The following is a 13,143-nucleotide window of genomic DNA, read 5'->3' as shown; positions in this document are numbered from 1 at the left end:
ATAGCATAGGAATGCAAATGGTGGTCAAAATACGAGAAAAGATGCAGGACACACCACTGGATAAAATCATGAAAGAGTAACGTGCAACATATAAGTCTTGAAAAAGCGACCATATATCCCTCAGACTGAGCCTTTAAATGGTTGATAGCATTTGTATTGACTCAAATGGGAAAGTAGCTGATCCACATTTTAAAACTTAAACCTAACCAACTGCAACACAAGCTGGGACCAAAGCGTGCAGTGCTGTGGATCAGCACAAATTCTGTCTGTCAGCAGAAGTTGTACGTGTACACCAGGGATCAATCTGGACCTTTTCCACTGCATCTCTCAGGTGGTCTTGGTAGCCAGACCACGAGGCTCATGCAGAGGACTCTCATTTTGCACACTCCTTGACTGCCAGAGGATCTAATATGGCACAGCACTTTTCTGACATATCCATACTACAAATGACTTTTTCCATTGCTTACACAGTTGCTAACTTCCAGGTTGTTATTTGAGCAGCTCCAGTGGGAACCGTTTTGTCTGCATGCATAGAAATGATATTCCCTTGGCATAGTTCAACCATCCCTCATGCAGGGGACAGAGTCACACTTTCCAGTTCCTGCTTCTCCCCCCCTTCGCCCTTGCCCCTCCAACCTCTTTAGCAATAGCTCACTCTTATTCTGAGCTCAGCTTGCCACAGCCCTTGGCTGCAGAGGATGAGATGGATGGGAAAGGGAGTTCCTAGTACTTCCCTCCAGTGACCTCCAGACCTCTTTGATTGGACAGTTGCTTTTAGGCAGGGTTGTAGGGTGATGGGAGAAAGTATCAAGGGAGGCATCTTCCACAGCAGGGAGGGGGGAAGACTAAGCACTGCAAGCAAGTGCCTTTTCCATTGGAAGCTTTTAGCCATTTATAACATGGTAGTCTCTGCCCAGAGCTCCTCCTCTTGCAACTACTGGGAGGCTTCTTTGGTAGCTATGAATAGCCACTGTGCAGAGCTCTTTACTCAGCCACTCCCACTGTCAAAATCTGGGATCCCTGCAGACTCTGTCTGGCACAAGCTCTTCTCTGTGTCCTCACATGCTTCCAGGAAGCGTCTGCTCACACAGGGCAGCCGAATAAGCAATGAACTGCTGCTAGAGTTCACATCCCATTGCAACTACCACGTGGCCCATGAATGGCGCACAGTGCTTACAAGTTGGGGCACCGGTCAGAGGAGCGGGTGGTGGGAAAATGCTCAGCGGGGTTTCCTCCTGCAGAGATAGCGACAGGGCTCACGCAGGCGGGTGGGAGGAGTAGGAAGTAAGAGGGGTGCTGAGGGCAAGGCAAGGCCGTGGGAATCACAAGGACAAAGTGGTAGCCAAGGAAGGATGGAGGCAGAGGAGGACAGAGCAAGGAGAGTGGAATATGGGAGGTGCGGAGCTGAAGGAGCTGTGGGGAGTAAGGGGTAGAGATGAGTAGGAAGGTGCACCAGTGGAGAGGAATAGGCAGAGCAGAACACAGAAAGAAAGTGGAGGCCTAGAGGGCCAGGAGAGGACACTTTTCCCATCCCCATTTGAAAGACAGGCTAACTGGTAAGGTTATGCACCTCCTGTCCTATCTGGACCACAGAATGTTTGGAGCCCAGTTCGGAGCTGGTGTATCTCCACTGCATTGTGGGGTAACCATACAGATTTGTCAGACCCCATAAAACACAGAAGAATCTCCTCTTGAGCCTCAACGTGACATTCTTTCAAGAGCTGAATTTTTGCCATTTTAATATGCAGCCCTCTTTGAGATTATTTAGAATCATAGAATAGTTAGGGTTGGAAAGGACTTTAAGATCATGTAGTTCTAACCCCCCTGCCATAGGCAGGGACACCTCACGCTAAATCATATCACCCAAGGCCTTTGTCCAACCTGATCTTAAACACTGCCAGGGATGGAGCATTCACAACCTCCCTGGGCAACCCATTCCAGTGCCTCACCACCCTAACAGGAAAGAATTTCCTCCTTATATCCAGTCTAAACTTCCCCTGTTTAAGTTTTAACCCGTTACCCCTTGTCCTATCAATTTCTGCAGATTTTAGTCAAATCTCCATAGTGGACAGTGACAATTTTGCCTTGATTCTTCCTATAGGATTTAGCTCTCTTGAATTTAGGCATAAACTTAAAGTGTGTGAATAATCTTATATTTTAAAAATAATAATGTTGTAGGCTTTTTATACTTTGTGAAATGGGGTGTTGAAAATCCTGATCAGGGACTTTCCTCACATTTGAAGGATGAATGTGTCTGCCCATTGCCTCTGAAGTCTGGAAATCTCTGGTCTGAGCACTATATATTTCAAAGGCAACAGAGTAGAAAATTCCTCCTCAAAAGCCTGAGCCTGTGAGGTCCCAAGCTGTGCCCTTGATTCCTGCTAGTGGCAGACAGAGGAAACAGACAGCACTCAACACTTTGCTAGTTGTGCCGGCCACTTCCTTATGAGGCAGCTGTGCATATCAGGGCTCTGCATTTCCTCTTCAGCACCTGATCACAGACACTTAAGTGAATTGCAGACAGCATCAGAGACACCTAACACTGAACAGGGAACAAAGCTGTTGCTGCTTTACATCCTTCGGATGGTACCAGCCATTGTAGTGGAAGCCTTGAATTCGAATCTTGGCAGCTGTTGTGTTGTTTCACCAGACTAGATCCATTAAAAAACACATTGCCATTAGTGCCAGAATAATACATGTTGTGATAGTTTTCTCCTATTGGTAAGCAGCTGTAGACACTGGTTTTTCCTCTCTTTCCTTACTCCGTCAAGGGCAGGACTGACTTGAAAGCAGCAGAGCTGCATTATGACGAGAGGGAGCAGAGTCAGAGCCTGCTTGAGAGAAGGACAAGCAAATGTGGGCTTGGGGAGGCATCTAGTGGCCACTTGGCCAAATTACAGCTTCTGCTCAGTTTCCCAAAGCCAGGAGCATGGGCCAGGCTCCAGTGTGCTGGGCTCGGTGGAGACGCAGTGTTCTCTCTCTTTTCCTTTTTCTTTCTTTTTTTTTTTTCATTTCTAGGCCCTCCCCTATGTGGCTCTTTTAATAGTGATGTTGTTCTTCATCTACGCCGTGATCGGGATGCAGGTAAGTGATGCTAAAGAGCTAAATTGTGTCTATCATCTCCAGTTAAAAGAGTTTTGTGAACTGACTTATAAAGTAACTAGGTCAATGTGTGGTTGTAGGGGCTTGCAAGGATGTTTTCACCCAATAAGGTAAGATGGCAGTTAACCTTGCTTGGAAAACATTGCCTGCCTCTGTACTTCCAACAGGAGCAGAACACACTCCATATTTTGGAATAAAAAGAAGACCCATTTAATGGTAGAATGCAATATGCAAACAGTAAAAGGGCCATGACTGCCCTCCACAGTTTCAAAGGACTACACAGCAGTGGTGGCAAAGGAGATTTACTGCTCATTGGTTCAAAATAGTTGTTTCAGTGGGCTTATGGCCATGCTGCACTGAACAAACCCAAATTTTCTCTCGCATCATTTTCTCACTGACATAACGTCCACTGAGTTGTAAAGAGCAGCTTTCAATTTACACCCATGAAGATAAACAGAGGATGAGACCAAACAAACTGACACTATGTGTTTGTGCCAGTTCTTCAGGAAGCTGCATCAATACAATACCTTATTCACTTCGCAAAAAGAACATGGGCAAAAAGAACTGGGCTGAGCATTCACCTGTGCAAGGAACTGTGGCTGCATACAGACCATTGAAGAAAGCGTGTGATACAGGCACAGTCTGTGACAGTGCCAGCCTCATTTGCTGTGCTGCTTTTCAAACTAAGCTTCACTTTCCACTCCAGTGTTAATCAAAGATCTCAGACAAGTCAGCCATCCAGGACCAGAGACCAAAGCACAGAAAGGCATGGCATAATCGCTTCCAGAGGTCTTCAGACATGACAGGCTTCTTGGTTTCACAGTGCCTACAGAATTTGTAACAGAACTCATCTGCCCGCTGTAACCTTGCTTTAATTTGTTTCCTGTTATTATAATTACGTATTTTCATAGACTCCATTACCTTGACCCAGTTTGAAAAATAAAAGTAGTCTTTTGTTGAATTATCCCAGGTTACCTCAATTGCCCCTAGTCGTTGCAGGTGTCATATAGTCTACTAGGCTCATACTGCAAACTTGCCAGTTTTACCTTCAATACCTACCTAACTCAAATGGCCAAGATCATATAGGATTACCTGTGCTATACAGGAAATCATCTGAGAGTATCGCACTAGTGTTATGCAGCTGCGCAAAGCATTAAAAATAGATTCCAAGCACCCATGCAGATAGGGTCTACAATGATGAGGGCACTGCCAGGGCTAGACACTTTATTCTGTAATTCTATTCCCTTTTCTGTCAGCTAGTTCTGAGTTGGCTATTTAATGCCTGGCTTACATTCAAGCCTCTGTTTAAATCATCTCAGCAGCCTAGGATAGTACATCTGTCTTTCACATTGATCTAGATTACTAGATCGCTTCCTGCCCTCCTGTCTTCCAATGAGAAAACCACTTTTCTCATCTCCCCTCTTTGCTTAGAGCCCACAGACCTGTTATCACCACTTGTTTGTCCAAATGGCATCTCAGACGTTCTGTGTGCTGTTCTCTTGAACACAGAGAGTTTCCTCACATACAGGGACACGTAGGAAGGAAAATCCTTCCTCACTCCATTAAGCAGCTACCTTGGAAGACTAGATGTACAAGCTCTGATGAAAATATAAGGATTTCCCACATAAAGGAGACCTATCACTTTATCTCAGCTGCTGCCCTTACTTGAAGCATTAACAATTTTCAAGCTTTGCTACCTAATGTGCTCAAATGGAAAAACCCAAATTGATGCTGATGGATGAAGCCACTCATATCATGGCCCAGGATGCACAGACTGGAGAGGCCATGGGAGAGGAACTTCTACCTACAGCTTCTCATAGGTGCCTAATGCAAAGTGCTTGTAGCAGCTGCCACCAGTGCCTTGTGTATGGGGGAAGCTGCAGGTTCAAAAGGAAAATCGGACTTCCAGCATGGGAAGTTCCCTTGCCTACACTTGCCTGAAATGAAAAATATGGGCTGCCTCAGCTCAAACAGCCTCTGAGCATTCAAACTGTCCTCCTGCTCCTCCTCATTGCAGCTGGGGCAGGGGAAGGCCCACACATCCATAAGGAACCCCTGCAGAAAACATGTGCTATACAAACCCTCCCTCCCATCTGCCGAGGCCTCCCCACCATTGTCCCTGCTTCTCTCCATGTCGTCGTTCCTCTTGGGGTGTTAATTATCAGTTACATTTGCTGGAAAAGGAGCTCCATGTTCTCTCAGAGCTGCTCTGTTCTCGCTACTTGTTTCGGCTTCAAGATTACAGCTCTCAGTCCTTGAGATCTCTGTCACGTTGCTATTGATGGGGAATAAACAGTCCTGACTGACTATGCTATGCAGAGACCTTTCCGCCAAGCAGGGCTTGTTAAGCCCTCAGTCCTGGTGCCCAAAAGTATCAAAGCTATGTAAGACTTTTCCAAAGAAGCCTGAAACTGCCCTGCACTGGGAACTTCACACCGGAGGGCAGGCTCCTAAAAAGGTTTGCTCGTGGCTGCAGACTTCATGCTGCGGCTGGATCAGATAGTTGGTGCAGTTGGTGCAGGTTGGTTGGGCATGGAAGGAAGCTGTAATCCATCCTTTCCTGGGCAAATCTAGGTACCATCTTCACACTGCTGCATTTTGGGGAAGAGGGGGTGATGTGAAACAAAGGAGGCTACTAGACAGGCAGGCAGGATGATCTCCAGATCCAAGGCAATGTTTACACTGTTTTGGGGAGATCCAGGGCACCCCACAGAGCTGCTCATCTTTTGCTACCATTTCCTCCTGGTGAAGACATAAACTTTTTCTTCTTTGTTACTGATTTCTTTCATCTGGACCCTCTCCACATATGAGTACCTGTTAAAACAAGGCCCCATATCACGTATTTGTAGTGTATGAAATGAAGAAGTCTTGTTTTAACAGAATATGCCTCTTGTTACAAAATGAGTGCTCTTCCAGCAATAAAGCGCAAGCAAGGGGAGCAGCAGCAAATACGAAAGACCTGTGGAAATGTTTTTTCTAAGAGAAGAGCAGGTTCTGTTAACTGTCAGGGCCAGGGTGGGGCCAAGAGCTGCAGGTGACAAGAGGTTTGGGTGGTTTTGCAGGACTAATCTGTAAAGACCTCTGCTTTCTGCCAGGTGTTTGGTAAAATTGCGCTGAACGATACCACAGAAATCAACCGCAACAACAACTTCCAGACCTTCCCCCAGGCAGTGCTGCTCCTTTTCAGGTGGGTGTCTGACAGCTCTGGGTTGTGTCAGCATGGGAGCATGATTGCTCTGCTCTTCGGCACAGCTTATCTCCTACCGTGTCATGCTCATGAGGTGAGTAGCAACATGTTGTCCCTCAGCAGAGGAGCCTAGGAGCTGTGTCTGATGACAGGACCAGCCCCTTAAGCCCTGTACACTGGCCTGCACTCAGTGCTGGGAGGGCGGCAAGTCCTCCTGCTTGAGAAGTAGCCAGTTTTCAGTGCTATCAAATGTTGGTATGCATCACAAACTCCTCCTTTCATTCAAATCCAGCCAGTATGACTTCCAGCTTATTTTAGCAGGGAAACGGGCATGAACTCCCACTCATGCTTTGGCATGGGCATGTCCTGCTCAGCTTAGCACATTATCCTGCTCCACCTGTGGCCAGGTGTGCCAGGGTCAGGGAAGGGTGCTGACAGGGCGGGGAGATGGCACAAATTCATCACCATCTCCTTGTTTTCAGGGGTATTTTTCATGCAATCCATAGACATGTCACACACATCTCAATGACTCTGGCTGGTTGAAGCACAACAGCCCCATACCCAGACTGGCCAAAGCCATTTAGAAACAACACACAGATGATGGCAACAAAGCCAAAAAGAGGGTATGCCAGTGTATGTCAAAGCCCAGCCATCAGCCCAACTTGTTCTTGATTGACCTCAGTGGCAAAATTTCCATAAATATTCATGGGAGCAGAAGCAGGTTGCTTAATGTGCCAGTCCCTCTCACATTGAAGGTCACTGCTGTCTTCTCTTGCCCTTTGCTGTGCCCAGGTGTGCCACCGGAGAGGCCTGGCAGGAAATCATGCTGGCATGTCTCCCGGATAAGAAGTGTGACCCAGAGTCAGAGCCAGCCAACTCCACTGAAGCCGATCACTCCTGTGGCAGCAGCTTTGCCGTCTTCTATTTCATAAGCTTCTACATGCTCTGTGCCTTCCTGGTGAGTCTGCTCCAGCAACTGAAACCTGTCCTCTCTCAGACTGTGCACAGTAGAAGAATGATCTCAAGGAGGGAAAATCTCCCTGTGGGGTCTTTCCCACCCTTTAAGTGACAACACCCCCCTTGGTCTCTGCCATTTCTGCCTCCCTCCCGCTCTGTGGGATGCTCTGCTTCCAAACCAAATCCTTTGTGCGCGGCAAAGGATCTTCCCCCCTCCTCCTCAATGAGAAAACCAAATTAGCGTGATGTGGGCTGTGCTGAGGCTAGCAACGCCTCAGCCACACTTCCCACCTTCCCTCCTACCTTCCTTCTGGCTGCTGAGCAGGTTTCTTTCCTCCCCTGCCAGCAGCAATGACTGTGAGAATACACATATCCCACTTGCATCTGCTCCATGTTGGCAATGCAGCATTGCTCAGAGCAACAGCACATGCTCTGCAGCTGGCATCAGTGCGCAAAACTCTCCCAGTGAACAGCAGCACCATTTGAAAAGTTCTGGTCTTGGGCCAGAAGAAAGGGCTTTTATCTCAGCCCCACTGCCTTTAGAGGGTAAATCCCAGGTTCTCACACCACTACCCCGTTCTGCTGGGCAAAGACACAGGTAAACAAAAAGCCATCACACCATGTCCAAGCATTCAGCAAATTTGGGCCTCATGCATTTAGTAGGGAAGAGAAAAATGTGACCAGCTGAGGATATCCCACATCTGGGGTCTTCCCATTTAAACTGAGGGGCTGGCATATGGGGGAACAGAGAACCCACCCACAATGGCTTCCTAGTTTCATGAGTCCAAACACAGCCCTTAAACAGAGAACACAGTAAAGTCTACGGTTTGCTACCTGTTTCATCCATCAAGTCATCTCTGTCCTTGTTTGCAGATCATCAATCTTTTTGTAGCTGTTATAATGGATAACTTTGATTACCTGACACGGGACTGGTCCATTTTAGGACCACACCACTTGGATGAGTTTAAAAGGATCTGGGCAGAGTATGACCCTGAAGCCAAGTAAGTAACCCAGCCTGGATATCAGAACTCCTCAGGAGAACAGGCCCATTATTTTCTGTTCTCTAGACCCAGTGCAGTAAGTGCCATGTTCCTCCTGCAGGAACAGTTCTTTTTCTGAAAAGAATCCTAAAACAGGTACCTCCTTAGGATATTGCTGGCAACTCCATGAACAAGCTGCGCAAGGATACACACAGAAATCTCAGTGTTATGTGGCAGGACATTGCTTCACTTTCAGTCAGGGGGAGATATAGAGGGAAGGAGGGCATATAGAGGGATGGGACAGCAGGAGACTGAGCAGAGGAGATTAGAGAGTGGGGTTATTATTGCATATGTTTGGGATATTGAGCTGTGACTCTTCTATTTGACTTCCTACCCACAGTAGAGCTGCTGTGCTTAAATCTCCGTTTTGTCATATAGGCCCATCACAACCTGTATCTTCACATGGCTGCGGTACATTGTCTGCGGGGTTATTCACATCAGCAAACTTGCAGGGATTTAAAGTTACACAAGAACAACTCACACGAGGGCTTAACTGACATTCGGTATTATATGCTCTGTTTAACACATGCTTAGGCTTAAAGTGCATTTAGATCCCTGTGGCATTACAGTACAGTTGACAACTGTAATTGCAAAGCCCCTTTCATTATGTAAAAACTGTGAAAGAGATCCTGGCATGAACTAAAAGCAGATCTCTTTAGGAACATAGTGTCAAGATAAATTTGGGCTCAGGTTCTGCAATATGTGAGGCCATGTCACATTATCAGGGTGATACATAAATTGAAACCCTTCTTCCCATCCATGGTGACTTCCCAGAGAGACTTTTAATATGGATAGGGGATAAGCACAGAATTCTAATAAATATACTGTTTGCTAACAAAACAGATGCTGCTATTTGTGCTTGTTTGAAGGCAAAACTGCAGGGACTGAAGCCATATAATAGATAGCCGCTCAGTCCAGATGACATCATGTTCCTTCACATCTATAAATGGGAAGCTCTTTTTTCCCTCTTTCCCATCCATGTCCCAGGCTTGGAGCCCCACCTTTGGCCCTGGTTGCTCTCCTCCCTCCATGGGAGAATTCTTCTTTTGAGATGCCATTTACAGAACTTAAAAGAAACTCAACTGCTGCTGTGGAGGAAGTTTAGCACTTTGTTTTGCACTATCTCCAGTGACAGCCCAAAGCATAAACGAGTATCAAAAGAGAGCAGCTTGGAGCTATTTATATGGGAGGTAAAGCACCAGAAAAAAAGAGATCCTGTGCTCCTCTGTGCCTGCTATATCCCTAAGACCAACATGTAAATAAACAGCCATAGATTTTGATCAGGTCAGTGGTGGCAGGACAACCCCAAATTGTCTGTTCATGCACTAAGAAACTGCAGCATTCAAAACACTGAAGTCCATTCTTGCAAGTACCGATTCATGTATGACTGACAGCTGGGTTTTCTGTACTAGTAGGAGTTATACAAGTGCTGGGCAATTCCTAAGGAATGCACACTGCAAGAAGCCAGACATAATACTTTAAGCTATGCCCAAGCTAAAGGAGTGGCAGTGTGGAGCTGAAAAGATCTAGTGATACTTCTAGCTTCTTCCACACTCTGCAGGCGGATCAGCAGCTCACCCTGTGGTAAGGATGAGACCCTCACTGTGCTTTCTTCTTTAGGGGACGGATCAAACATTTGGATGTGGTGACGCTGCTTCGACGGATTCAGCCACCCCTGGGCTTTGGGAAGCTCTGCCCTCACCGAGTGGCTTGCAAAGTAAGGCACGCAGCAGCTTGGGGAAGGCTGGGAGGGACAGCAGCTAAATAGCCGGTGGCGGCATTTTTATAGCTAACCCTGCTGCTCAGCCTGGGTGCCTCCCAGTCTACTGCCCATCTGGGCTGGAGGGTCACCAGCAGGCAGGTTTTCTGCTAATCAGAGACATCAGCACACTGCCAACCCTCTCTAGCTAAGAAAGAGCATTCATGCTAACCACAGCTCTCAAATATCAAGCACTGAATCAACCACACATGTTTGTGGTATCAAACACACATCCCAAGACAGATCAGGGCAGACAGAAATAACAGGGCAAGTAAAAATATCTCTGAGATTTTCCTTTTGACTAAGCAGTGCACCAAAAACCTAGTGCTGTATCTCATTCTTGCTTAAATAACTGAGATATTAAACAGCACAGTGAGCATGGTATTAAAATGCATGAGGGTAAGGACAGATTTTCGGTGAAAATCACGTGTTTCTTTAGTTGCAAGACTCCATCTCTGAAAAAGGACTCTCTCCAGTGAATAATGACATGTTTATAACCTTTACTTGAAGATCTTTGCTCATCTCCTTGCAAGTCCCAGAGTTCATATGTGACACTTGCAATTGCTCTTTATTTTAGTGCCAGAGCAAAACACAAAGCCTGGGGCCTGTACACAGAAATATGTGACTTCTGTGGTCTGTTTCCAATCCCTTTCAATCTGCTGTCAAGCAGCTGTTTGTTGTCTCGATCTGGTTTAAACCCCCGTGACTGTGATTGCAGTGGTAGTGATGGGGAATGACACTCTTTCCTCCAGTTTGGTATTGAACCAGGCCTGTTGCATGAAAGTGGCAGAAGAAACAGCTCAAACAAAATCAACCCCTGAAAGCATACATTCAAACCAAGTCCCTGATGTCTCTTACCTCCTGAGAGATGGAAGATCTGGTGACTCTGCTACATCTGCCTCAGACATATGTTGTCAGTCTCACTAAAATTCACCCTGCAGCTGCAACAGTACTCAGCACTCTCTGTCCTACATGGCTTTACAGAATTATTCCAGGGCAGCCACAGCCTTATTTTAGAGGGAGACAGGGAATAGTTGGATAAAGCAGAACAGCTTTCAGGTTTGGCTAATTCCCTTTCTTTCAAGCCTGTCACCTGAAAGAAAGATTCTTCCTCTCTGTTTATATACATTTGAACCAGGCACAGCTTTAGTGCAGGCAGCTTTGCAAGTGCATTATGAGGTATGAAGAAATCAATTTGCTCCTCATAAGAAAACAAGGTGTCATTTAAAAGCCAAATAGTTTGGCGACTAGAACAAATCTCTCTGTAATACACTGTGGGCAAATGCCCACTGGCTAGCAGGGAAAAGGAAGGCTAGAAAGTGATAGCCACGCTGAAGAAAATGGAATATCTAGCAATGAGAGAGGGACTCCAGGACAAAAACTCCATGGTTGGGACCATTGGTGGATGTGACAAATACTTTTGTAATTGTGTAATTAAATCCACAGGCCATGGATGCTCACATAAGAAGGGTGGTGCGTCTGGAGGGCATCATGAGGGCATAAGGAAGAGCGTTCTTCAGTCTGTCTGTTGGCAGTGTGATTGTTCTCTTTCTCCTTACTCCACAGCGCCTTGTTTCCATGAATATGCCACTGAACAGTGATGGGACTGTCATGTTCAATGCCACTCTCTTTGCATTGGTCAGAACAGCACTGAGGATCAAGACCGAAGGTAAGAATCTTGCTGACTGCAAAGGTACGAAGGTAGCCGAGTGGTGTTCACATAAAAGTGTGCTGAGCTGGAATGCAACAATAAGAACATCTTGTGTAAAATGATCCCAGTTACTCACATGCAGCACACAGTACAAAAAACAATGTAAAGATGTTTGGAGGAATATCTTCTAGGGAGAAAACAGTGTTCACCATTCCCTAGAAAGCTGGTGCTTCCCATGTTACCGTCTCGGATTATTGATCATGTTTTTTTACAGCGGTCTCAAAGTTAAGTTTTAGATCCATGTCTGCTCAAGCAGCAAACCACAGGAAGGAAAAAGGGCAAAGAAGTCTCCCCTTGTATAAATTAGCTGCAGACCTGGGCCACTTTTTGACTGCTGTTGCCACTGATCTTCCAATCCAAGGGAGGCAAAAGAGGTTGGACTCAAGGGTCTCACCTCCCTAAAACTCCTCATGTGCTTCCATTAGCATGAGTTAACATCACACTGTAGTGACAGTGATGTTGTAGGCCTAAAGACAGATGAGAAGCAAAGGGGCTGTTAATAGCTTTGCATAGACCAGCAGGTGTAGTTTAGGAAAGCAGACAAGATTTTGGGCTCAGCTTGTTCCCTTTGTCGCACTCTGTCACCTGCTGTAATGAAAGATATTGGTCCTGAGTCAAAACCTGGCTTCATGTATTAATGAGACACTCTAAAAGAGTGTCTAGGTCTGTGATTCACAGCTGAGCACTTCTGTCTCAGGAGTGGGTACATTTCGGGCATGGGAAGGTAGAGACCAGCAGAACCCCAGCTTACTGTGCCAGGATTATACTGACAGCTGAGCAAAAAACCCGTGATAAAATAAAAAAAAACATATTAAGATCATGAATATCGTGCTAAACAAAGTTTGCCTGTAGCCAAAGAGGCTCTCCTGAAGAAAAAGCCAACCACAATCCCTGTAGGGCATCTTGTGGTTTATGAAACAAAGACCCAAAAAGGACTCAATTTTCTTGTCCGTCTTTGCCTCAGACTCTCAGAGCCATTGCCATTGAACTCCTGGGAAACCACCTAAAGCCTCAAAATGCTTGCTTTCTTGCCTTAGCAAGATCTTCTAAGTGATTAGTTAGGGCAGGAGTTTGGAATCAGCCATCCTGAGTCAGACTTCTGCCTTTGATGCTGTCCTCCTGTGTCATCCTCAGCAAGCTCCTCAGTGTCCCTGTCTTCATTGCATCCTATTAAGAGCTACTGCCACACAGAGCCCTGTGCAGTACACCGAGCCTTAATGCTGAGGAGCAATAAGAAAAGCTGCAGGAACAGCACCTTTAGGAGGACATGATTGTGGTTCCATACTACCTAGAGAGAGAAGAGAGCTTCAATTATAAGGGGTTTGAATGTACATAAATTAAGAAATAAAATTGAAGGTGAATCACCTGGGAGGAAATGGCTACCTAG

The 13,143-nt window shown here is 46.1% G+C and overlaps 1 protein-coding gene across 7 annotated transcripts in view; it reads left to right on the top strand.

Annotated features, from left to right (window-relative positions):
- CACNA1C (calcium voltage-gated channel subunit alpha1 C) overlaps window positions 1-13,143 on the top strand; it is a 481,717-nt gene that overhangs the window by 452,939 nt on the left and 15,635 nt on the right. For all 7 annotated transcript variants that reach the window (XM_057428119.1, XM_057428116.1, XM_057428113.1 and 4 more), the window contains 6 exons: window positions 3,019-3,084; window positions 6,198-6,289; window positions 7,082-7,247; window positions 8,120-8,247; window positions 9,907-10,003; window positions 11,612-11,714. In XM_057428119.1, coding sequence (XP_057284102.1) covers window positions 3,019-3,084; window positions 6,198-6,289; window positions 7,082-7,247; window positions 8,120-8,247; window positions 9,907-10,003; window positions 11,612-11,714 — 652 coding nt within the window. The remainder of the gene's footprint in view (window positions 1-3,018; window positions 3,085-6,197; window positions 6,290-7,081; window positions 7,248-8,119; window positions 8,248-9,906; window positions 10,004-11,611; window positions 11,715-13,143) is intronic.

Source organism: Pezoporus wallicus, unplaced genomic scaffold (genome assembly GCF_028554395.1).
Source record: "Pezoporus wallicus isolate ANWC-B61680 ecotype Strahan unplaced genomic scaffold, APGP_CSIRO_Pwel_v1 contig_2908, whole genome shotgun sequence".
NCBI lineage: Eukaryota > Metazoa > Chordata > Aves > Psittaciformes > Psittacidae > Pezoporus > Pezoporus wallicus.
The sequence above is the reverse complement of the archived record's forward strand: the minus strand, read 5'-3'. Positions and strand labels throughout refer to the sequence as shown.